Raw genomic sequence first — 26,431 nt, 5'->3', positions numbered from 1 at the left:
AATGCAGAGCCCAGCCTGCAGGAAGGCCCCTTCCTGAAGATCTAGATGCTTCTCAGAGATCTCTATGGAAGAACATTCCACACAGCCCCCTCTCACTGTCAGGAGGTCTTGCCTTGCACGTGACCCCAGTCCCTCTCGTAGCTACCAAATCAGTGCATGGTGTTGCCTTCTACTGGGAGGTGGCAGGGCATAAGAGCCTGAGAGAGCAGGCTCTTGCGGGGGGGTGGACGCCTGGCTCAGTCCCCAACAGTGTGACACTGGGCAACGTGTGAACTTCTCTGGGTCTCAGTTTCCCTGGTTCTAAAAAGAGGACAGAACAGGCTGTTGGGAGGTTTACACGAGACAGCTGAGGTCAAGTGCTCGGAGCGGCACCTAGCCCCGAGTAAGCCCTTAGCAAACAGCTGCCACCGTTGTTATGGCTGTTGACGGCGTTCCCATCACTGGGGAAGGCCACCTTGCCAATTCCTCCTGGTGCGTACGCCACGAGCGTACCCACCTCACAGAATGGAGTGCCCACAGCATGACTCGGCCTGCCTGCCTCTATGAGGAAGGCCCTTGTCTCTGTTCCTGGGCCTTCCAGGAACCTCCCACGGCAAGCGACAACCAGACCAGCAGGAACCCCCAAAAAGCTTGGTGACGGATGCTGGGTCATTCCACAGGCTATGCGCCCAGCTGGGCTGACTCCGGCTGGGTTGACCACACCCCCTCGCCCTCACCTCCCGCTGTGTCGCCAGTTCTGGCCCCTCTCTACGTAGCAGGGCATCCCGCCCACCACACAAATCACAGAAGCCGTGCTCCCAGGAGCATGCAGGTGCTTCTAAGAACAGTCACTGCTTCTCCAGACTGTGAGAGGGGGATGGGAAGCGTGTGTCCACCACATCTGCAGGAGCAGAGAGCCCAAGGAGGGGCAGCAATTCTCTGCGGGGCCTCCTCGTCACCACTGCACCGAGGCCAGGCCAGGGCAGGGGCGGCCATGCCAGGGTTGCGTTGTGCTCCAGGAAGCCTGCACTGTTTGCGTTGTGCAGCGGGGTGAGGGAGCAGCCTGCACAGCCCCAGGTTCCTCACACTCTGTCCTGGGGGACGTCTGGCCTGCCTCTGGGGAGGCCGTCCCCTTCTGGTTTGAGCCAGGGATGCAATGTTCCTCCAGTAACCTAGAATCAGCCCACTGGCTCTAATGCAGCCTCACACCTGTGGGTTAGGCAGGGTCACTGAATCCTCAATGCAAACAAAAGTCACTGGGCCCCAACTCCGCCAGGGGAGCCCTGTACCGTGCGGAGGGCAGGGCAGGCTCTCTCTGCCACTAGCCTCCTTTTCCCTCCCAGCTCCCAACCCAACCAGCACACGTCTCCTTAGACAGAGCTGCCTCGAGATGAAGGATCATACTTCTCCTTAGACAGAGCTGTCTCGAGATGAAGGATCACACTTCTCCTTAGACAGAGCTGTCTTGAGATGAAGGATTTCTTAACTCAGGGTAGCTCTGAGCCAGAGCCACTTGCAAAGGTCAAAGGGAGCACCACCAGCCCGACGGAGCCAGGCGATCCATAGCTCCCAGACCCTGGCTTCCCTCTTGTTTTGGGTCAGCACTGAGTGACAGGGAACCAAAAATCCCCAGAACCAAGACCTGCCCTCCACCCCAGAAGCCAGCAGAGGGCAAAATGGCCTCTTCTCACTTCTTCCCAACCCGAAGCTTCTGCATTCCTGGCCGGAGATCCAGAGATGCCAAGACTGAGTGGGACAGGCTGGGCTGGAGGGAGAGGGCTGGTGTGGAGCCCAGAGCAAAGGGCTGAAGGAGAGAAGGGGAGGGGCTCAGGGAAGACTGACAGAGACAGACACGGAGTTCATGCTGGCTTTGCAATCAGGTACACAGCCCCGACTGCTCCCGCTGCCAAAATGCCCTTCAGTATCTCACTTCCCAGACATTCTCACTCCTCAGACCAAGGCTCCTCCCCCCACCCCCCAGGGCCCGGGAGCCTTGCTCCTTGCCTCTTTCTCTTCAATCTCAGCTTATTCCGGACATGAGACCACCGTAATCGCTTCTCTCCCTTCTGGCTTGCTTGCTTCATATTCCAGATCCTAACACCAAACTGTCCACTCCCTGCCCTGGCTAGGAAGCTTCTCGAAGGCCTTGTACACAAACACAATTCCAGCATCGTCAGGAAACCGTGTGCAATCCTAACACACACCACTTAGGAGCCTTTTGAGGCTGAAGCAGAAGGACTCACCTGGAAGGAGCCGTGGGGTGGGGGCAGGAGGCCACCAGGCGGGGCAGAGACGACCACCCTGCTGTCCCCTCAGGGAGTTGTGGTCCGGTTCACGCAGTGTCTTCTCAGTCTCCCTCCACGGGGACGGGTGGGGATGGAGAGCTAGGTGATTCTTAGACCCCAGGCCATCCCAGCGGGCTGAAGTGGGCCTGACCGAAATCCCAGCTAGGCCTTCCCCTCAGATGCTGGCCTCGAAGCAACAGCAGCCCTGCCTGGGGTGGAATCAAAATAATTCCTGGTCCCCCTGCTCCTTGCCTCCCCCGCGTGCTGCCTCCCCAGCCCTCCCGAGCATGAACAGGGCTTTATGATCTCGAGCCCACCACGTCCTCAGAGAGTGCTGTGAATGGAACTCCACACAATACACTGTTTATTAATAACCACTCACCCCCACCCCACCCCAGCTTGCTCACTCGCTCACCGCTGGGTCCCCCTCATGCATAATGGAGGAGTTGTGTGGCCCATGACACAAGCCAGGCTGTGCTACTCAGACTCCGAGGAGATAGACAGACAGAAGTACCAGGCTGGACCAGGCTCTCCAAGGCGGGGGTGGAATGAGGAGCAGACCCCCCAGTTAAGATCGGAGATGCAGTGTTTCGTGGGGGAGCACAGTATGGCGTGGGTGGTTCTGGCCCGCCCCTACTCGCATGCCCTACATGAACCCAAGCCAGCGATGGCAGCCGGTCGTGTAACATTTATTCAACACACACCCTGCCTGTCCACGGCTGTGTGCTGGCCCCACACAGGACAACGTCTCTCTGCAACTTCAGCTTCAGCCACTGGTCCACTTCGGCCCCAGACCTGCGACAGACCTCCCAGCCCATCCCACGTTTCACCTGAGCTAATAACTGTTGCCAATCTTTTTATTTTTATCTGCTTTTTCTCCCCAAGTCCCCCCAGTACATAGTTATATATTTTAGCTGTGGCATGTGGGACACTGCCTCAGCATGGCCTGAAGATCGGTGCCATGTCCACACCCAGGATCTGAACAGGCAAAACCCTGGGCCGCCGAAGCAGAGCACGCGAACTTAACCACTCGGCCACGGGGCCGGCCCCAATTTTTTTTTTCTCATTTTTTGAGGAAGATTAGCCCTGAGCTAACATCTGCCGCCAATCCTCCTCTTTTTGCTGAGGAAGACTGGCCCTGAGCTAACATCCGTGTCCATCTCCCTCTACTTTATATGTAGGACGCCTACAACAGCATGGCTTGCCAAACGGTGCCATGTCCGCACCTGGTATCCGAACCGGTGAACCCCACACCGCCGAGAAGCAGAACGTGCGCATTTAATAGCTACCCCACTGGGCCGGCCCCCCACTGCACGTTTGATTATGGCCACAAGCGTGGCCCTCACTCCCTCCAACACGCCAGCTCTTCTCCAGCCCCGCCAGCTGCCCCTCAGGAAATTATTCCATGCGCTGCACCATCCTGTCTCCCCTGCGTGGGCCAGACTCAAGCGGCCCGGCTTTCCCTTAAAGCGTAAGGCCCAGCCCTCCTACCCTGGGGTGAGAGTATATCCTGACAACATCCTTCTGGAGGAAAGTTTGGAAACACATTTGAAAGTCTTAAGAATGTTCATGCCCTTTCTTCCATAAATTCCATTTCTAGGAGTAGATCTTAAGTAAATAATCAAGGATAATTAGAAAATGTAAGTTACACAAATGTTCACCAGAATATTGTTTATATGGTAAAAAACTAGAAGCCACTTAAACAGCCATCACTGGGAAATGATAAGCCATGGCATGTCCTTGGTTTGACAGGCAGTAGGGGGTGGGAGTCAGGGTTCTGGAGCCAGACAACCTGGGTTCAAAATCTGGCTCCGGGGGGCCCGCCCCCATGGCCGAGTGGTTCAGTTCACACGCTCCACTTTGGTGGCCCAGGGTTTCGCCAGTTCGGATCCTGGGCAGACATGGCACCGCTCATCAGGCCATGCTGAGGTGGCAACCCACATAGCACAACCAGAGGCACTCACAACTAGAATATACAACCATGTGCTGGGGTGCTCTGGGGAGAAGAAGGAGGAAAAAATCTGGCTCTGCCATTTATTGGCTATGTTACCTTGGGCAAGGCACTCAGCCTCTCTGTCCCTCACTCTCCTTATTTGTATAATTGGGATAATAACAGCATTAATCTCAGGTTACAAAGGTTCAATGAATGACAGTGCCTGAGACATACAGTAAGTACCAAAAACAAAGCTTGGATTCTCACTCTTATCATAAGCAATGAAATATTATACAGTTATTAAAATGATGAAATAATATAGAAGAGCATTTTAATAATATGAGGACTATTAAGTGAAAAAAGCAAATTACAAGAATGTGATAAGAATGACTATCTTTGGGTAGTGAAATTATGGATAATTTGCATTTTTTCCTTTGTGCTCATTTATATTTTCAAAAATTTTCTACAAAGAACATAAATTACTTTTGTTAATAAGGAAAAGTATTTGTGGTGGCGTGGTGCCCAGAGAGGGCACAGCTCCCCAGCACAGGGCACAGGGCGGCCCTTGCTGAGGGAAGCTCACCGCCTTTTTGACCATCACACCACATTGGTGCCTCATACTGAGCTTCAAGTCAACACCCCAGCCCCCCGGCCCTGGCTCCCTCCAACCCCACACCTTGCCCCCAGCGTGGCCTTTTCCCGGGGGCTGCTGTTGAGCCATTAAGAACACAGGGCGAGTGGTGTTTGGGAGGGTGTGGGAAGGAGAACCGAGAAAGGCACAGTCAGCGGGGACAGTGCTGGCCCTAAGGTTCAGAGCCGGAACAGGGGTGATCCCACGGGGAGGGCAGAGGCAGCCCATTTTCTGTATCAGCAGCGTACAGGGAGGGTTAATGGAGAGACCAGACTTTTCCCACATGGAAAAGGAGTAAAAAGAGGTAAGATTCTGAGAAAATCGAGCTAGCATCCGGATGTGGGGGGCACCCAGAGGGGGGCTGCCCCCGACCCCGCCATCCATTGCTTTGGAGTTCCCTTGGCTTTTCTCCTCGTGGAGGCAGCCATGCTGGCCATCCCCCAGAGCCGCGTGCAGATGGCAGCCCCTTTCCCAGCCCAGGGGGACGGCAGTAGAGAAGGGGGAACGGGGAGGAGTCAGAGCCAGAGGGGAGGAATGCATGCAGGGAGAGCTGCGGGGCTGGCCAGCCTGAATGTGGGTCACATTCGCTGAGGACAGCCCATACCAGTCCAGGAGGGCTGTAGGAACAGCTGGCATGCCTGGGGAGAGCCCCCTCCCGTCCTGGGCGGGGCAGCGGAGTCATGCTCCCACCCCACGCCCCTGGTCCTGAGGACCCATGTGCACAGCCCAACCCACCCACTCATCCATACCAGAACAGACCAGCAACAGAATGATCCAGGGAATTGCTGACCTTGCCAGAGTGGGGCCAAGGGACTGCCCACAGGAATCCAGGGGACGGGGCAGGGCTGGGCACACCTGAGGCCCTCAAACCACTTGTGTTAACTGTTCATTCTTGTGGCTACGGGTCCACTCTCATCTCTGGGCATATAATCCTGACTTCCCAGACTGGAACACGAATTCTGCTGTGGCAGGAAATTGCTGTAGTGAAGTATTTTGTCTGATGTGTTTAAGCAGAAGCTGGGTGACCCTGTCAGAGAAGCTGTAGAAATCCCAGCACTGAATGGGAGGTGAGCCAAGAGCACCTCTGAGGACCCATCCCGCGCTGAGACCCGGGCATCACACAGGCTGGGAGCAGCTGTCAAGAAGCAGGTCCTTCAGGAGCAAGCCTTGAGGAGAGAGCGAGGAGCCCCAGCGCAGTGCGACCCACCTGGGCGCGTGTCTGCCTCTGCTGTGTGGCTGCTGTGCGTGGGCCCGTGTGTGGTGACGCCTACGTGGGAGCGTGCGTTTGTGAGTCTGCATGAAGGCGTACACCTGTGTGTCCTGGGGGAGGGGTTTCAGTCCCCATGTGTGTGCCCCAGTGAGTGTGAGCACACTCTGCTCAGCTGTGTGTGTATGAAAGCATCTCAGTGTGTGCATGTGTCTATCCACCTGGCTTGGTGGGCATATGTGTATGTCTATCCCAGAGTGTCTGTCTGTCTGTCTTGTAGGTATGACTTAAATTATTAGTGTGACTCATATGTGTGGCTACCTGTCTGTCTCAGCATGTCCACAGGTGTTCCAGTACACGTATGTGACGTCGAATGTGTGTCTCCTCAGGTTTACAGGTTGGTCTCATTGTGTGTGTAGTGAGTGTGTGTGTCCAGTGAGTTCTGACATATGGTAGGGGTTTCGGTGTACAAGTCTCTTGGTCTCAATGCACACGTTTGTCCTGGTTCCTGTATGAGCGTTTGTGGGTATGTCTGTCTATCCTGATGTGTGTACTGCGTGTGTGTGTGCGTGTGCATGCGTGTGCATGTGTACAAGAAGAAGCATGAGAGGGTGCGGCAGTCCCATGGTCTCCTTGTATCACCAGAATGCCCCCCAGTCAGGAACAACACTGAGTGGACCCTGCACAGGCCAGCCCTGCAGGGGCTCCCTGTGTCTGAAGAGCGAGGCCCACGCCCGGCTGGCATTGAGGAGCTCCTCATCCGTCAGCACCAGGGAAGCGGGCTTCGCCTGCTTTTCTCCAAATGCCCTATCTGCCCCACCTACGCCTGTTTTCTCTGTTTCTTTACCCCAGGTTCCCTCACACCAACTCTCCCCAACAAAACCCTGCTCATCCTCTAAGGCGCAGTGCCAACGCCACCTCCTCCAGGAAGCCAGTCTAACCCTTTGCCTGGATACGACCGCTCCTGCCTCTGGCTTCCAAAGGCTGTTACGTACACCCTAAGCACAGCGCCCATTCTCCTTTCGTTGTGATGACGTGTGCAAGTGTTCCGGCCCTGCCGATGACGAGTACAGTACAGTCTGGGCCTCCGTCCTGCCCTTTGCAGCTCCCAAGGTGCCTGGTTCAAAGCTGGCACACAGAGGCCTGGGATAAACGCTCACTGAACCTCACGACTCGAGCGTGGCCACCCAGCAAGCCGAGAATGGGAAGAGCATCACTGCCTCGGGGCCTTCAGAGCTGGGCAAAAACAAGGCACAGGCTTGAGGGTCTCCAGCCCTGGTGTGCTGGAGGGCTTGGGAAAGTCATTTGCCCTCTCTGGACTCAGCTCTGTGTCTGAAGGAGCCTGTTCTGGTCAAACGGGACATGTATGCCAGCTTCTTCATTCTCGTGAAGCCTGGTTACCTAAGGACTGACCTCTCTCAGGGCTGGGCACAGCTCCAAGAGCCCACGCACACTGGACTTTCTGCCAGGCCAGAGTCCAGTCACCACTTTACTTTAGCAACCCCACAGGGACACTCCACATCCCAGGGCTCCCTCGCGTGGGCTGAGCTTCTGCGCCGTGAAGGTGCAGCTTGTTTGGCCTGCCCAGCAGCCAGATCTCCAGCCTCCGAGGCTGAGCAAGAGCCTGGCTGCCCCGATGGGGCGGGGAGCAAGGGGCACCTCTGAGGCTGTGCCAGGAGAAAGACCACCAGAGCAAAGATGCAGATGCTGACGCTGCCCTCAAAGATGACAGCAGCGCTTGACTCAGAACTTTTGGGCAATGTAGCAGAAAGGCTAAAGTTTTGCAAAAGAATTGACGTTACCAAATGTTGATAAAGATGAGGTAGAGCGGGAACTGCTGGGAGAAGCATAAATTGGCGGCCTCTTTGGAGCACTGTTTGACAGTGTGTACCAAAGCTGAACTCATCCCCTGTGGCCCCGCAGTCCTTCCTCTGCGTATTCACCCCATTTATACATAAAAGGGTACGTTCAAGAGTGATTACACTCAAATTCGTACGGAATTGCAAGAGGCCATAAAAAGACAATCCTGAAAAAGAACAACTCAGAGACTCACGTTTCCCAATTTCAAAACTTACTACGAAATTACAGTTATCAAATCAGCGTGGTACAGGCATAAGGACAGACACACAGACCAATGGAACAGAATGAAGTGCCCAGAAATCAACTCATACGGCTATAACGAATTGATTTTTGACCAGAGGGCCAAGTCCTCTCAATGGGGATAGAAGAATTTCTCCAACAAATGGTGCTGGGACAACTGGATTTACCCATGTAGAAGAATGACATTGGACTCTTATCTCACAACATATACTAAAATCAACTCAAAATGGACCAGCCAACTACCTAAATATAAGAGCTAAAACCACGAAACTCTTAGAAGAAAACGAGAGGTAAATTTTCACAATCTTGGGTTTGGCAGCAGATTCTCAGATGTGACATTAAAAGCACAAGCAACAAACATAAAAATCGATAAACTGGACTTCATCAAAATTTAAAACTTGCGTGCATCAAAGGACATCATCAAGAAACTGAGAAGGGGACGTCAGAATGGGAGAAAACACTTGCAAATCACACATCTGCTAAGGGTTTCATATCCAGGATATATAAAGAACTCTTAAAACTCAACAACAAAAGGACAAACAACTCAATTTAAAAATGGGCAAAGAATTTGAATAGAAATTTCTCCAAAGAAAAAATACAAATGGCCAACAAGTAAATAAAAATATGCTCAACATCACTAATCATTAGGAAAACACAAATCAAAACTATAATGAGATATCACTTCACACCTACTAGGATGGTTATAATCAGTAAAACGGAAAATAACAAGTGTTGGTGAAGATGTAGAGAAACTGAAACCCTCCCACATTGACAGTGGGAATGTAAAAGGTGAAACCACTATAGAAAACAGTTTGGCACTTCCTCAAAAAGTTAAACATAGAATTACCATATGATCCAGCAATTCCACTCCTAGGTATATTCTCTAAAGAAGTGAAAACAGGGACTCGAACATACCTGTACACTAGTGTTCATCGCAGCATTATTCATAACAGCCAAAGGGAAACAACCCAAGCGTCCATCAATGGCTGAATACATAGACAAAATGTGGGATATCCATATAATGGAATATTATTCAGCCATAAAAAAGAATGAGGTTCCAATACATGGTACAATATTGATGAACCTTGAAAACATTATGCTATGTGAAATAATCTGGACACAAAGGGACAAATATTATACGGTTCCACTTAATAAGAAATATCTAGAATAGAACTCATTGAGACGGAAAGTAGGTTAGAAGTTACCAGGGGCTGGAGGCGCAGGGAACGGGGGGTCACTGCTTAATGGATACAGAGTTTCTATTTGGGGGGATGAAAAGTTTTGGAAATAGAGAGTAGCGATGGTTGCAAACACTGTAAATATCCTGAATTCCACTGAACTGTACACTTTAAATCGTTAAAATGGCAAATTTTATGTTTTATATATCTGCATAAGTTTTTACTATAATAAATTTTTACAAAATCCCTGCAGCGCCCTTCCCTGCTCCGCTGCTGGGTCCTCCAGCATCTGACCCCAAACAAAGGCCGCCGAGAGGAAGGGCTGAGACAGGAGGCAGTCCGCAGAGGCACAGTTTCCCCAGAGGATGAGATTCCTCAACGCCTTGAGTGAGTTACTGTGGTGACAGAGTGGAAGGGGGATCTATTCTCTGCTCTGAGATCCCGCTGACCTTGTCACTCACTTCTCAGGCCTGGTGGTAAAATGCGGCAATGTCACCAGCCTCCAACCTGCCTCTGAAATCTTGTAAGAACCAGACTACACTTCTCCGGCCCACCACCTACCCTCAAGCCTCTCGAGAGTCCCCCCATTCCATCCCCTCACTGCTGACTTCCTGAAAGACGAGGAAAGACACCACCACCAGAGGCTCAAGCACATCCGGCACACTGGCCTGGGGCGTGGCCCAGAGCTTCTCTGCCCGCCTGCCAAAGCCGCTGAGATATTTAACCTGTACAGGAAAGCCCCGCGTTGTCCAGGCTACAGCAAGAGACATATTTAAAAAATGTTAAAACTCAACTCACCAAGGTACCAGCTCATCTGTACTTCTCACCAGTGTCCGTGCTCACACTGCCCCCAAAATGGAGCATGAGCAAATCGTACGTTCTGTACGTGGTCCCCTTCCCAAACAGACTGACGGCTGGAATAACTTAACTGCCCTCTTAACCCTCAGGAAGATGGGGATGCTTGTTCGCAGCCTTTGGGCTCCCCCTGACCCCTCTCTTCCCCAGCCACTGGGCAACACCACTTTGTGTAACTATCCCACCACACTCCCCGGTTGTATTTTGGACCTCATCTCCCTCAAACTCCTAAAATGCATATCTTTCCTCGATTTCCTGGAGGTGTACCTAATTCAATAACCATTCTCATCATCTTTTTACTGTGCGCTGTAAAGCCTTCTGACTCATCTTCCAAACGAACACACCAGAATGTATACATCTAAATGAGCGCGGTCTTCTTCAAGGAGGCCCCCTCGGGAGGCAATGCACACACTCCAGCAAGGAGCCTGCCTGGGGTACAGCATTTCTGAAGCTTCTCTTCCAGAACTGCTTTCAAACCTGTAGCACATTCTTTTGATGGGCACTATGGTGGCAAGTTTTTATCCTATGAGGGTAGATTTGATTTTTTTTTTTAAGTTGAAAGATAGGGCCAAAAATGGGAACGGCGGTGGGCAAGGCAGTTGGGAACATGGTTCAATGTCAAAGGCACAGAATCGTCATCAAGGAAGACCTCTGCAGATCATTCCAAGGGGCAATGAGACAGGCTCTGAGCACCGTCTCCACCACAGCAACAAATGCGCAGCCCCAGACGCTGCGGCTTTGGAGGAGAGCACAGGTGTGGCCAAAGAAGAGCTGGTGACACCACGAAAAACCACTACAAAGCACTCCATTGTCACCACTAGATCCCTTTGCTGTGTCCACCGATGTCACTGTGTCTTGACAGGGGCTAGGAACTGGAAACTTTCCAAAAGTGGCTGCCAAAGGTCATAGCCTGGAGTGGGCATAGGAAGCAGGCTGCCCCCCTCTCAAAAGGCGACAGAGACTGCCCTGTGTAAAGAAGTGGGCCACGTCTGGTGGTTCCTCCCTACGTTAAACACTGAATTACCAAATGACCCAGAAATTCCACTCCTAGGTATATACCCAAAATAACTGAAAACAGGTACTGAAACAAAAACTTGTACATAAATGTTCACAGCAGCACTGTTCACAAGAAACAACCCAAATATCCATCAACAGATGAATGGATAAATGAAATGTGGCATATATAATACAGATGGTGGAATATTATACAGCCATAAAAGGGATGAGGTACTGACACATGCTACAATGTGGATAAATTTTGAAAACATTATGCTAAGTGAAAGAAGCCAGGCACAAAAGGTCACATATTGTATGATTCCATTCATGTGAAATATCTAGAATAGGCAAGTGGTAGAGACCGAACAGATGAGTGGTTGCTAGGGGCTGGAGAGAGGGGAGAATGTGGAGTGACAGCTTAATTGGTAGGGGGTTTCCTTTTGGGGTGATGAAAGTGTTCTGGAAGGAGACAGTGATGACGGTGAACAATATTGTGAATGTACTAAATGCCACTGAACTGTACATTTAAATTGATTAAAATGGTAAATTTTATGTTACATGTGTTTTACTATAAAAAAGAAACAGAGAAAAGAAGACGGTCGAGTTCCAAGCTAATTTCTGCAGGAGAGCGGTACGTGGGCAGCAGTGTCGAGACCTTCACAGGCAGAAGAGAAGAAAGGGTGGTGCAAGGACAAGGGCCCACAGACAATCAGCCATGTGCCCGGGCCCTTCACCACAGCAAAGCTATCAAACCCATAATGAATGGTCTTCAATGAGGACTCGATGGAGCTGTGCGCAGAAAAGCTCCCCTGTGGGGAGAAGCAGGGGCGTTTCCTGAGATGCAGCCAGAGGAGGATGTTGCTACTGCAGCTGCTTCTCCTGTCCACTCTCATCACTGCCGGCAGCATCACGACCATCTGACTAGGACGTCGCTGCTGCCTCTTCTGGGCTATCAGGGCTGTGACCTTGTGGGCTGGGGGCGGGGGCCCTACAGATGGGGCTCTTCTCCACCAGCAGCCACTTGTCCTCTGCAAGGCCCCCCTGCCCTCCCCAAGGGGGCTCCCGGATGCTCCCTGGGCGTATCTGCCACCCAGCTCAAGGCTTTATCAGGAAACTCGCACGCCAGCCAGGCAGCTGGGGCTGGTCTCCAGCCACCCAGCCCCCTTGGCAGCCTCCAGCTCAGGGGTATGTTTTCCTAATCTTTGTGCATGAGGATTTACAAATTCGGAGAACAGACAAGACCCTTGGCAGCAATTACAAGACTAATAACATTAAGCCTTAAATAGTTATTACAGACTCAGGTCTCTTATTAGTCGTGACAGCCAGTGAATCAGGGGAGCAGTGAATTATAATGTGTATGAAAAATAACTTTAAAAATTCAGTGGGCTCAACCGCTGAGGCTCAGTGCAGCTGTTGGACCCAACACCCAGCCTCCGGGAGAGACTGGGAGAGAGATCCACAAGGGGGCCCGCATGGCGGGACGGTCTGCTCCTGACTCCATCATTATCAGACCTCTCCTCATTTACCCCACAACACAGCACAAATATTTACTGGGTACCCACTATATGGCACCACGGAGCTTACAGCATGGTGGGGAGCACAGACTTTCTGATTAGCTACATGCTCCTGGCATCTTCCCATCTACTGAGGCCAGGAGGAAGAAATGAAGGACCAGCTGCTGTGCCAACGATGGGCAGTGCTGAGGACAACTCACCCGGCTGGAGGAATCTCCCCAAGGACAGAGGCACCTGGCACAGAGAGTGGGGTTGGGAGGCAATGTGCTCAACTTGTTGGGAGAGGTCGAGAGAGTGTGCAAGACAGGCTGCGAGGGAAAGCAGCCTTCTGAGGGCTTGCACAAGGCAAGGGGTTGGAAAGCCAATGAGATGACCTCCAGAGGGTCTTTCCAGAAAAAGGAGTCAGGCTACAGCCCTGATCACCTGTTGTGAGCAGGGAGAGGGTGTCGTCCCAGGTGCAGGCAGGCTCCACTCTGCAAAAAGTCTCCTGAGGCACACAAACAAGACAAGCGGGAAGGGGAGGCAGGCAGAGAGGAGCAGCTCTGAGAGGCGACTGTCAGGCCAGGCACTCCAGCGAGCCTGTTGCCATGACGACGCCCTCCTGCCTGGTCTCCAGGAATAAATTATTGATCACAGACACTGCTTTCCCGCCTCCCCAAAGCCCCCAGTGCTCTCTTCACTGCCACCATCACTCTCTCCTCCTCCACCTGTTCTGTATTTGCCTGAAAGAGAACCACTCTGAAACCAACGGAAGCCCAGAAGAATGCAAGGCCCCCCAGCCTCCATCCCCACCCAGCCTCTCTGCCTCCCTTGCCGTTATGCACCTTTGCTGCCCTACCTACCTATTGTGGGCTGAACTGTGTCCCCTCAAACTCACAGGTTGAAGTCTTAACCCCCAGTACCTCAGAATGTGACTGAATTTTGGCCCACCCTAATGACTTCATTTTACCTTAAGGTAAAGAGTCATTAGGGTGGGCCAAAATCCAACATGCCTGGTGTCCGCATAGGAGAGAAGTTTAGGACACAGGCATGTACAGAGGGAAGCCCATGTGAGGACACAAGGAGAACATGGCCATCTACAAGCCAAGGAGAGTGGCTGCAGAAGAAACCAGCCCTGCTGACACCTTAATCTTGGACTTCCAGCCTCCAGAACTGTGAGAAAATAAATTTCTGTCATTTAAGCCCCCAGCCTGTGGTACTTTGCTATGGCAGCCCTAGAAAGCCAATGAAATGTGGTATAAAATACACCACCCAAGAAGGACCTCCTTAAAGCTAGTTGCTGTCTTGGGGCACCCAAACAGACCGAGAGCATCACCTCAGCAGAGAGCCTGAGAACCCTGAGATCCCACGTGCTCACACGAGGGGCTTCCAGGGGCTGGAGCCAGGAGACGGAGGCACAGGAGAGGCAGGACAGCCCAGCCCAGAAACCAGCAGCAGACCCGGAGCTGGCCGGGTGGGGCGGCCGTGCAGCAAACTGCAGCTGTCCTGGCTCCTCTGCCGGGATGGCGCCAGTCACCCAACTTTCCTAACCTGAGAGCACACAGGCTGAACGAAGGCAGACTCAGTGGGAGGCATGGAACGAGAAGGGCTGGAAGGGCCTAGGCCCCTGGCCTGAGGAGGGCGGGCTGAAGAGCCTGTTCTGAGAAAGCAGCAGCACCAGCTGTGCCGAGTCCAGTGTGCACCCCTGGGAGGGGGCCTTCAAGTCAGAGGACAAGCGCTTCGGGGAGGGGGCATCGCTGGTGGGAATGTGAAATGGAGTAGCCGCTGGGCAAAAGAGGTTGGCGGTTCCCGCACAAGTTAAACACAGAATGACCACAGGACCCCACAATCCCACTCCTAGGTATATACCCAAGAGGACCGAAAACAGGGATGCGAGCAAGTCCACATACACACATGTTCACAGCAGCGCTGTTCACAATAGCCAAAAGGTGCAAACAACCCAAATGTCCATCAATGGATGAATGGACAAATCAATTATGATGTATACACACAACGGAATAGCATACAGCCATAAAAAGGAATGGAGTTCTGAGACGTGCTACAACACAGATTACTGAAAACTAAGTGCAAGAAGCCAGACGCAAAAAGCTACATATTGTGTGGTTTCTTTAATATGAAATGTCAGAACAGTCAAATCCATACAGACAGAAAGCAGATTAGGGGTCGCCCTGGGATGGGGGAGGGGGAAATGGGGGGCGATTGTTCAGTGGGTATGGGCTGTTCTGGGGTGACAAAAAAGTTTCGAAACTAAGGAGAGGTAGTAGTTGTACAACATTGTGAATTTACTAAATGTCACTGAATTGTTCACCTTAAATTTGTTAATTTTATGACATGCACATTTCACCTCTAAAATAAATTACTCAAGTTAAGCATCATTCTAGTCTCTCTACCTTTGTGTATGTTTCACACCCACAGACCCTTCCACATCTCTCCTTGGCGCCTCTGCGACCGTCTCCATGAGGATGGCCTCTGCCCTGCCTGCCCCTCACCCACGTCCCTGAAGCCCAGCTTCATCTGGGAAGCTTTGTCTGCGACAGCTCACAGGCGCTTTCCCACCTTGAATGCCCACTCCCGACATTTCCTGTGTGTTTGTCCCCTGGGCCCTTCCCACCCCGCCCTGCCCGCCCGCTGCCTAGCACTCTTAGAGACCTTCTTGGACTTTTTAGCTGATTCTTCCAACTAGACTGTGAGCCCATGAGGGCAAGGGCCATCTATCTGCATTCTTATTACAGGCAGGAAGCCGAGAGTCAGCCTGCTAGAGGCAGAGAGACGACAGCCACTGACTGGCTGTGTGACCAAGGGCAAGTGACTTTCATCTCTGAGTTTGCTTCCTCTCGTGTGAACAGGGAATAATGATAATGGTGGCCTCGGAGAGTCACCGTGAGGGTTAATGAGACAAACACGTATCAAGGCCCAACAGAAATGGTCTTTCATAACCGTTTTCCTTCTGCTTCTCCCTCCTTAAAATTTCCATGCCAATCCCAGATACCCGGTGTTTACCATTTGAGTTGCCTCATTTGATGCAGGACGGCCCGCCGCGTCAACAAGCAAGGCCTCCAGGTCTCACAAGGGTGGCGGCGGGAAGCATGGAGGATGGGCTGGTGCCCTAGGGCCAGGTCAGAAGCCAGGCCGAGTAGGATGGACGTCTCTCCTAAGAGTCCTTGGATGAGGCAGCCCCGGCCTCTTCCCTTCCAGTCCTTGAGTCTGACTGGGTTTGATTTCAGCCTGGAACTCACCCTCCACACTCAGGGATCACTCGGTCTCCCGACTCCACAGACATCCTGCCCCACAGCTACAGGTCTCCTCACATCGCTCCTCCCTCTGCCCCCTTGTCCCTCGGGTCTTCTCTCCTTTTTGCTCCCTGTGTCAAATATTATTAATCTGTTAAGGGTCAGCTCAGAGCTTGCTTTTCCACAAAGCCTTCCCCAAGACTCCAACAACGGCCTTTCTCCTTCGTAATCCCATTACTGTCTAGGGTTCCCAGTTATGGCCCCTGCGTCTGAGCAGGGAGGGGCATTCACGAGTCCCTTTCTGCAGGTGTAAATCTTGCTCCCACATCAACGTGATAAACTTGAGGCAGGGCCCAAGTTCCACGCAGGTGCTCCACTGCCAAACACTAACAGTGCAGCATGTTGCTGGAGTCAGAAGACTGAGGGCAGACCCTGCCCTGCCCGCACTCCCTGACTGAGCCTGAGTCCCAGGGGTCCTCCTCCAGGGTCCTCGCCAGAGTTCGCGCAGGACTGTAAGGAAGCTCAGACGAGGCTCTGCAGGCACAGGGCGCCATGCACTGTAAGGCACGAGACAACGTAGGTCACTGTGCGTAAGGCACATGCTCACCTGCCGGGTGAGCTGGGCGGCATGCCTTGCACATCACCCTCCAGGATTCCAGCTTTCCTGAAGGTGGTGGGTCTGCAAGAGCAGCTATCAGCCCAGTGAGGCTGGAGCAGGTTCAGTGGAAAATCGCTTCTCACCAAGGGGTCCCCAGGGACCGAGCGCTCCCGGCTGCACAGGGTGGGGAGGGGACCCTGGAGGAGCAAAGACTGGGGCTTCTGGCTAAATACACCACCTCCTGATGGTATCTCCGCCAAGACAGAAGAGCAGAAATGCCGCCACATCAGGCAGATCCTGCGAAGCTGGGGCTGTGATTCCTGGAGCCCCACAGATGAATGAACACCTCGGGGAGGGTTGACCAGCCTGGAGGAACTCCAAAGGGGTCCCCTCCTGCAGAGACAGCAGTGAAAGGGGGCATTGTCCCGGGGAGGCAGCAGCCTAAGGGTTAATCCCAGAGTGGCACAGCCCCAGCTGTCCCAGGATCCCCTCCCTCCCCCATCTGCAACAGCTGTGGGAACCCACATGCCCTCCCCACTGCAGGTAATTAGGTCAGCTTAGAGGATTTCCCAGGTCAGGAGCAGGGGGCGGGGGGGCACCCCACCCAGCTCTACTATCTCAGGCCATGCTCCCAGGTGCTGAGCTGGCCCCTTCCCCCGGGACAGGCACTCACCTACTGGGTGAAGTGTCAACCAAAACACAAAGGGGCCTGGGTGGGGAAACCGGAAGGTGAGGTTACCTACACACAGGCCCCACTCATAGGTCCCCTCGATGACCCCACTGCCCAAGGAACAGAATGAACAAGAGAGAACTCGCAAGGAGTTCAGCTCCCTGAGTCTGTGAATAGGTCAGACAGAAGGCTGAGGGTAGGAGTGGGGAACGGGCAGCCTAAAGGGCAGGCAGTGAACCGTCCAGCTGCAAGGTTATGCGAATGGTTAAGTCCAGGTTTGAGCGACAGGAAGCTTGCTTGGAGTCCCTCAGAAGGAGGAGCAGAGAGAAGCCAATCGGCTCTCCTGCGGCCCATCTCTCTCCAGCCCCTCTCCCGTCTCGCAGGGGGGTTCTCCCTGCCAGCACACACCCAGGAGTGTGCCTAGCTGACCCCGGAGCAGGGAGAAAGGCTGTGTCCGGAGAAGCCCAGCTGAGAAACTCACTCACACCCTTGCCACAGGGATTCCCTTCTCACTCTCCAAGTGGGCGAGCCAAGCGCATCAGAGACTTCTCTCAACCTGTCGGTGAGCTCTGGAGGGGCTGGCATGGGTCAGACAGGAGGTATGGGCTGTGTGAACAGCTGTGTTCAGGACACACACAGACAGCAAACGTCTCCCCCAGAGAGGATTAGAACACGAAGGACTTGCTCAGGGTTCTAAACCCTCTGCTTCAGTTGGCTTCCTCTTAACTGCATCCCAAAATAATATGGCAGCCAGTTACCGAGCCCTGGTACAGAGGGAAGCAGAAAAAGGGGTCTAGGCTGGGGCTCCGGGGGGCCAGTCAAGTCTAAATGGAGTATATGGGACACACACACACAGAGGAAATGACCAAAGTTGAAAAGGATTAACATAGAAAAAGAGAAGTGGATGTGATTATGGGGAACTAAGAGCAATGCTCAAACACCTGCAGCAAATGTTCGGGCCGAGGACAGCGTATTTCTGAGCCTGAACGCATTCTGGGCTGCCCGCTTCTAATATTGACCCCAAGTCCATAAAAGCATTTGTTTTCAGCCTCAGTGAAAGAAAAATTAGGAAGGATAATCCGTGTAAAAATAAATTTACATCCAGTAGCTCATTCCTAAACCAACTGTGGGCTGTAGATTATCTGGGGTTTGGGCTCTCCATAGCATTGCTTCCCATCTGGTACGGTGGTCCTAAAAGCAGCAAGCCAGGCTGGGAGGAAGGCGCATGGAGACAGTGTCTACTGACAGTGCAGAAGACGCTTTGGGCTAGATGAGGCCTCAGAGGTGGGTCCCGAGTCAAGTCCAAGGCCTTTCCTGCAGACAAGGCTCATCAGCACCTCTTTCAAAGGTTGCTGCCCCCTCCTCAAACATAACAAAAATTCTGATGCCACTGAAGACACACCAGCCAGCCCTCCAGACAAGCACACCGAGGAGGCTGGTGAGAGACCCCATGGTGCCACTGCAGCATTCCCAGGAGTCCTAGGACCAGGTTCTGAGCTCATCCATCCACAGACTGACCTTTGCAAAAGACAACTTTTAGCTGGTGGGAGAGGAGAGGAGGGCAGACCGTTTACCTGGCCGTTGTTTCTGAGTCCCACTGGCAGGCTCCAGCCATGGAAGCCAACAGAGCCAGCCATCACCCCAGCCAGGGGGTCAACCGCTCTGCTTAAACACACCCTAAGACGCAGAACTCACTCCTCCCAAGGGTTCTCACTCCACTTTCTCTTTGGGGGCAGCTCTAACAGGCCCAGGCCATGTCTAATGCTCCTTCCACCTGCAGGATGCATGGATTCCAATGGTTAGAAAGTTCTTGAGTAGTCTGGGCAGAAAGCTGCTCTCTGATTGTAGATCTGACATCTAGACTCTTGAAGAATGTGTCTAATCCCATTTCCAACAACAATCTGGAGGAGGGACACACTCTGCCCCCGACCCCTAGCCTAACTCTTATGCTCTCCTATTCTTCACCTTGGTTTTCAGACTGTGCACATTCTAGAATCCTAGTGGGTCAGAGCCGAAGGAACCTTAGGGATTATTCTTGCTAACGCTTCCCATCTTTTATTTTGAAATCACTCCAAGGAAACACATAATTTGGTAATTTTTGCATGTTTTGCAGTTTAAAAATATGCTATTTTAGGTAAGCTTATTATTAAAAATTTTACGTAGTTTTAACAGTCTTTAATAATGGTTATTATACGCATAAATTCAATTCCCCCCATTTAGCAAGTGGCACATATTGTGCAATTTAGTTCAGATTAGCTAGATAAGACAAAGTATGACTTGTTAACACATTTTTAGATATATTATATCATGTCAGGTTTGGGAATAAAATTATACTATAATAATTTAATCAAATGTTAAGGTGTAAAGATAGTCACAAGCTGCCCTCACATCCTAAAGTTGGAAATTCTTACCCCTTTGGTGCTTTGTAAGTTCTAAATTTTGTTTCTATAAGAAAGAAGCCTTTAGACTGATCCACGTGCACTTCTCCGTCAGAGGTGTGGAGAGTGTTTATCTCCAGTGAATGAATCCACTTTAGAAATAATTATCACTTTTTTTGAGTACTAGAAACATCTTGATGTGCTATATAAAAATTCTGGTCAAATGAACACAATCTGGTAACCACCATCCTCAGGCAAATTTGTAGAATTATTATTATTATCACGCTCCTCCTAACTCTGTGAAGCGCCATATGTTTCCTGTCTCTACTCACGGCTCATTCTGGAAAAACGAAACAATAGATGAGTAAGAGGGAAAGCAAATTAAAACTACGAGGGCAAAAACCACCCTGCAGGCGGCAGCGTTCAGCGGATGCTACACCACAGGTCTGTTCCAACTCCTCATACCTCACTCTCTAGGAGAGTCCCACTCGGTTTCATGTTAAGGAGGAAAAATGGAATAAAGGTATTAATCAATTGATTAAAACCAGAAACGAAGTCAGACGCCATTTTAGCCATTTGCGAACGCCAGAGTTTTGGAATCACGGGCTGGGAAAGGAGTCTCGTTCAACCGTCACCTCACCCATCGCCGCAGTGAATTTTCTAGCAGAGAAACGGAGGCCTAGAGACGAGAATGACTTAGCTGAGGTCACCTGGTGAGTCAGAGCAGAGCAAGGACTGGGACTTAGTCTCCCACCTCCAGGCCTCTCCTCTCACCGTGCAGCCAGCAGTGACGGCACGGCCCCAGAGCCCACTGCGAGGTGAGGCGGCACAAGGGGCCAGAAAGGAGAAGGGAAACAGCTGCCACAGAACCCAGACGGTGTCCCGTCTGCCTGGTCACCCGCATGGTGCCAGGCACAGCTCTCTTCCTACAGGAGGCACTCGGTAAATGTTCATTGAATGAATAAATGGCTGAAATTGTAGCAGGGGCAGGATTTGCACTCCTGGCTCCTGAATCACACTGTGCCTGCTCCGGTCCCCCTTCTGCAGAGCCGGGGCAGCTTCCATGTCATCAGGACCAGTCCCTTACCATCCAGCCCCTGGCACTTCCTGGAGGCTAGATGACCAGGACATCATGTGGTTAGAGCACTGGGGTGGGAATCAGGAGCCCTGGGGTCGGTCCCAGCTCTGAACCCAAATAGTATTAAGACTGTCACTAAGTTCTTTTCCCTCAGGCCATTCGGGCTGCTTTAAAAGCAAAATACCAGACTGGGCGGCTTCTAGAAAACAAACATTTACCTCTCACAGTTCCAGAGGCCGGAAGTTCAAGCGCAGGGTGCCAGCACTGTCAGGTTCTGGCGAGGGCCCTCTTCCAGGTCGCAGACGGACCACGTCTTGCTGTGTCGTCACATGGCAGAAGAGGCGAGGCAGCCCTCTGGGGTCTCTTACAAGGGCACCGATCCCATTCGTGAGGGCTCCACCCTCGTGACCTAATCACGCCTCCTAATACCATGACCTTGGGCATTAGGTTTTCAACATTTAGATTTTGGCAGGGACATAAAATTCAGACTATAGCAGGCCCGCACTTAGAAAAATTAAAGAGTTGGATTAGTGGCCTCTAAGCGTGGTCCCTGAACCAGCGGCAGCAGCATCACCTGGGAACTGGTCTGAAATGCACGTTCTCAGCCCCAGAGCCCCCGCCTCAGACTCCGTGGAGCAGGCCCGCAGCCTGCGTTCTTACGAGCCCTCCCGATGTGGGCTTAAGTCTGAGAGACACAGGCCAGCCTGCGCTCCGACAGTCTATTCCAGCCTGGATGACGCTCTTGCTGACGATGCCTCAGGGAACACTTGCAGGGCTCGCGCAGTAACCAAGCACTCTTCTGAGCACTTCACGTAAGATGACTCAACAGTCGGCGGATCTTGGTAGGGAGGGTCAGACACAAACGGCAGAGGCTGAGAAGCCTGAGGATGCGGCCACATCCTTCCACTCAGTGGCCTTCCCGCTCCAAGCCTTGTTCATAAGCCCGGAAGAGAGGCCTGAGAAGCAGAGGCTGGAGGGGGACACCAACTCAGATGTGTGCAAACACCAGCATCTACCCAGGCCAACTGTCTCCCTGGGGACACGCCTGCCCCGAGCGCTCCAGGACTCTCATGTCAACGTGTGAGACCTGACTTTTGTATTTTGAACAATGCAGGCTGTTCAATAAGTCATGGCCTGCAGAATGTCATCGCTGATTACTCGACTTATTAACAGTTGGGGCAGGAGTGATAATGTTTCTAAGTTGCAAGTGAAGATCAGAAGCTGGGCTGCAGCCAGGGCCAGCATGAAACATCCTGGGAAGGGACAACGGAACCCCCTTGATGCCTGTCCTTATCCTCTCTGTCCCCAACAGCCAACTTCCAGCAGCAACTCTCAAATCAGAATAAGATCAACTGAAAACATACATATCAAATCTTAACATTACTTCCAAGTGATGGGGGGGTTTTGGGGTTTTTTTTTTTTTCCAAATTTTATCTTTTACCTTTATAACCAGAAAAATAATGTGTAAGAAATAAGGATGGATTTCTTTACCTTACTGAATGTTTTACTTTAATAAAATTAACAAAGAAGTAATGACAAAGGGCATCCAACCTGAGTGCCTGCCGCGCCCTGCTAAGGGGTAGTGTCACTTCCTGGACAGAGAGCGGGCGAGAGGGAGAGGATGAGTTCTCCCGGCTTCCCTGGCTGGGGTCCTGAGTCTCGGGGCGTCCCTCTGGGAAATGGGGAAATGATCACTGCTTTCACAGGGTTACTGGGGAGACAGAGGCCAGCGGGGTGAGGCCCCAAGACCCCACACTGCCCTCCACCCTGTGTCTGTATTCACGTTCTCATCAACATCACAGCTGTAATTAATGGGATGGAGCTCTTCTGCCCCGGAGGGATCCTGGGAGCTTTCACCTCACAAAGGCACAACAGACGAACCTCATGACTGACTTCCAGCACCACCTCTCGACTCCCAGTGCCACCCCTCGACTCCCAGAGCCACCCCTCGACTCCCATCGCCACCCCTCGACTCCCACCGCCACCCCTCGACTCCCACTGCCACCCTCGCTCCCCACACCTACTGCTCTGAGGGAAAGAAGCAGAACATAAAGTGGTTTGCCTTCAAGCAGAGATGGAGGAGCATCCAGCCAGGGGCCAGGGAGGAGTCACTCATAACTCTTGGATGTGTGGAATTTTCTGGAGAGGAAAGGTGGAAGGGGTGGGAGGGGCATTACAGAGTCCAGTGCACCATGACCCGCTGCCTTCCCCAGTACCCCAGTGCACCCACAAAGGAAAAGAAGCGGGGGACTTTGGGGAAAGAGCCAGCTGGGCCTCTCCCCCGTCCGTGCAGCCCTGTGGTAAGAAGAGAACCGGGCCTGGCCCTCCTCCTTGCCTCCTGCCGCACGCTGGAATCTTGGGCCGGTGGGGGCAGGGCGTGGGCAGCAAAGGCGTCTACACGTAGACGGGTGCGAGAGAGCCTGGCTGCGAGCCGGGAGGCTGCGTTCTGCTCCTGGCTTTGCCGTCAGGTTGCTGCGCCGCTCTGAGTGAGGCTCATTTTCTCCTACACAAAATGGGGGGCTTGACATAACTGGTCCAAAGTCTCCCCAAGCTCAGACTTCCAAGAATCCCATGAGATATTAAGGGGTCCCCACAACCGAGGAATCCATCAGCTGGTCAGACTGGCACCTTTTCTCACTCCAGCAGGAGGAACGAGGGCAGCAGTCAGGGTGACAGTGGACTTCCTGGCTGGGAAGGACCTTCTCAGCACTGGGATGGCACAGAGGCTAAGAGCTCAATCAGACGGAATCAGACAGAACCAGAAGACCTGCACTGAAGCCCCAACTGCACAGCTGACTAGCTGAGTGACCTCAGGAAAAACCCACTCAAACTCCCTGTGCTTCCCTTTTCTCGCCTGTGAATCAAGGCTCCTGAAAATACATCGGAAGTGGAGTGTGGAGTGTGGAGGGAGACGACATCTACTGAAAGCCCTCAGCACGCCGCCCGTCACAGTAAGCTCTGAGCATCTGGAAGCCGCCCCTATTCCAACCTCACTGTTCTGATTACTGCTGCTCCTACTGCTGCTATGACAAGAATCAGGGATGGCGAGGTCACAGGCCACTCACGCCCGGAACCCATGACCAGAGCACACCTCCTGTCCTTCCACTGGTGGTCAGGCTGATAACCAAGATCAACTTACACACATCTGCAAGAAGAAAACCACTGGAGCTCCCAGGCACTTATCAGTCCTGAGTCATCTCAACCCAGAACCAACCCCCAGCAGTGAAGGCGGTCTCCTGCTTTTCAGGAAGTTTAACACCTTCCTCTCCCCCTCTTCTCTTACGTACAGACACACACACGCACAGCCAGCAGTCTTCCATCAGTACCATGGAGAACTCCAGGATACACTGCGGCAAAGGCTGAGCAGGTGCCAGTTGCCCAGCTGTGGCTAAATATAGGGCTCAGAGCAGCCTACACAAAACAAATAGAAAATGAACAAGCAAGCTAGCCAGCAGCCACACAGCCAGTCATGATGCAAGAAGACAAGGCGCTCTTCCCAGGCCTGGCCACCAAGTCCCGTGGCTGTTGAGACCAGGACTTGGAACCCTGCCCAGTCAGGGAGGGCACAGCAATGGTCACACGCTGTTCTGGGCCAGAGCTACTTGGACTGGAAGAGGCCTTGCATCGAGTGGACTGCTATCCATCCCCATCTAGGGATCTAGGGCTGCCTATGCTAGACACCAGTGACACCCAAGTCACAGGAGAAGCCCGGGAGAGAGCTAGACTGGGAATCCGCAGGCCGAGAGTCAGGAGGTGAACACCTCGCTCCACTCTGCCCTGATTCATGCCGCTTCCTCAGCTAGTCACCCCACTCTCTGGGCCTCGGTTTCCCACCTCTGCAGTGGAAATGGTACATTAGCTCAGTGTTTTAACTTGGTGTGCCCAGGGCTCTGATAAGGATGCAATTAGATCATAGGAAGCAAGATGGGGGGACCAAAACGGCATATAATGAGAACAGACTCTCACTCCCTGGCCCGACAGGTACATCTCAGTTCACTCTGTTTTGCTGACTAACCTTCTGTGTTGGTTTCCACACTGTCTCTGGGCCTCAATAAAGTCACCCCTCCCACCCACCATCCTTTTTTCCCTGTGGGTACGGCTCGTGTGAAGTTGAGGTTAACTGGACCACCCATTTCTTCTGAATTTCAGCCGCTCCCCTTGGAGACACGTCCTCCTGAGCTTGTTAGGAGCACAGGTTCCACCCTAAACCTCCTCCTTGGAGTCTTCGAGGCTACCATGGATTAAAACGGACTCTCTCTCCTAGACTACAAGAGCACCGTGGTCTGAACCATCCACTCGCATGTGTCCTTGATCACGTTGTGTGGTTAGTTATCTTCACCACGCACGGATCCTAGTGTGTGTCCTCAACCAGAGCACAAGGTTTTTAAGGGAGAACATTGCCTCTTCTTCTCCCCTCTAATTCTCATAGGACCAAGCACACAACGGAGCACCTATTTGAGGCTCCAAGATATTTTTTGATTGCTCGCCAAAATCATTACGTGTACTTGAATACAGTGGGGCATGAGGCTACTAGAAGGAAGAGAAGGTGGGGAAGGCACAGCAGCCGCTGGCTCACTGCACGGGACACTCCTCCTTTGCCAGGCCCTGTGCAGAGCGGTTCATGTGCATTCTCTAATCCTGACAACCCCATGCAGGGCAGGCACTGTTTAACTCCCCAGTTTACAGATGAAAATTAGAGAAGATTTAAGTCATTTGCCAAAGATCACACAACTAGTGAAGAGAGAGCCAGATCTGAACCCAGGCAATGTGATTCCGGGCCCTGCTCTTGCACTATGTTCCACTTTCCAGACCAGAGGCATGCCCTTGGGCATTCACAGAAGGAACTGAGAAAAACAAACCTGGGAGAGAAGAAGGGGAGAAAGCAGACAAACGATCTGGAGGAAAACGGTCCAAGCCAGCAGGATATCTCTTGCCACCATTGAGTAGTCCTTGGCCTGCTCTGGTCTGTCCCTGACATACCAGCATCTGAGTAGATGCCAGATGATGTCACCAGCCTGTTGAGAAACAAAGCATTCTTGCTCTCAGAAGCCCCAGCTGCAACCTTTTAGGGCGCCATGTAAAAGCTCCCTCTTTCTTTTTCAAGATTTCAGGAGCGTAGAGGAACCACAGGTTGTGTTTGGAGAGGGTTTTCCCAGTCTAACTCAGGATGGGGCCAGCACCTGACCCTGACCCTCTCCCACACCAGCCTTCCAGAACCTTCTAGCAGGGCCCAGCCACACAGTATCCATAGTCTTGTGTTCCATCTCCTTTAACCTTGGCTTCCCCTAACCTGCACATCCTGCCTAGGCCCCCAACCATCAGTGCAGTATGATCACACATTGTGGCCTGCTGCTGAGGGCAGCCAGAGGGAGAAGGAAGAGTCAGACACACGGGGACCCACCAACCAAAACCATCCAAGTCCCAGAAGTCCAGTAGGCTTCCTTCTGATTCCTAAACTCCCCAGGAGAGGTTGTGCTGGAGCAGCCACGGGCCTGCCGGAGTGCACAGGTTGAGCACTAAGATCCCAGGCCTCTGCAGGCAGGCTGGGGCCTTAATGCTGCTACCCAGACGGGGTACAGGCGGCTCCCAGGAGGTAAGGGGTTCACTTCCAGCCCAGGCTAACTGGAAGTCTTGACTCCTAACAGAGGGGTGATGCTGACCATGCAGAACCAGAGAAAGGAAACAGAGCTCTCGGAAACAGAAAACCCTAGGGACACTCAAACAGAAAGAGAGAGAAAAAAGCCAAAATACAAAATGGGGATTTAGCAGAAAAAATATTGAAGCAACACAATGGATAAA

The 26,431-nt window shown here is 52.4% G+C and overlaps 1 protein-coding gene across 46 annotated transcripts in view; it reads right to left on the bottom strand.

The window, feature by feature from the left end:
* The window catches only part of NFASC (neurofascin), a 175,400-nt gene that overhangs the window by 135,814 nt on the left and 13,155 nt on the right, over positions 1 to 26,431 (bottom strand). For 17 of the 46 annotated variants that reach the window (XM_070266497.1, XM_070266498.1, XM_070266526.1 and 14 more), the window contains exon 2: positions 25,492 to 25,647. The exons of 16 other annotated variants lie outside the window; for them this stretch is intronic. In XM_070266497.1, coding sequence (XP_070122598.1) covers positions 25,492 to 25,647 — 156 coding nt within the window. Of the gene's footprint in view, positions 1 to 2,222; positions 2,539 to 25,491; positions 25,648 to 26,431 lie in introns of those variants that run through there. 13 more of the 46 variants (XM_070266519.1, XM_070266524.1, XM_070266521.1 and 10 more) reach the window with 10 other exon arrangements.

This window comes from Equus caballus, chromosome 5, assembly GCF_041296265.1.
Source record: "Equus caballus isolate H_3958 breed thoroughbred chromosome 5, TB-T2T, whole genome shotgun sequence".
NCBI lineage: Eukaryota > Metazoa > Chordata > Mammalia > Perissodactyla > Equidae > Equus > Equus caballus.
This window is presented reverse-complemented; position numbering and strand designations above follow the sequence as displayed.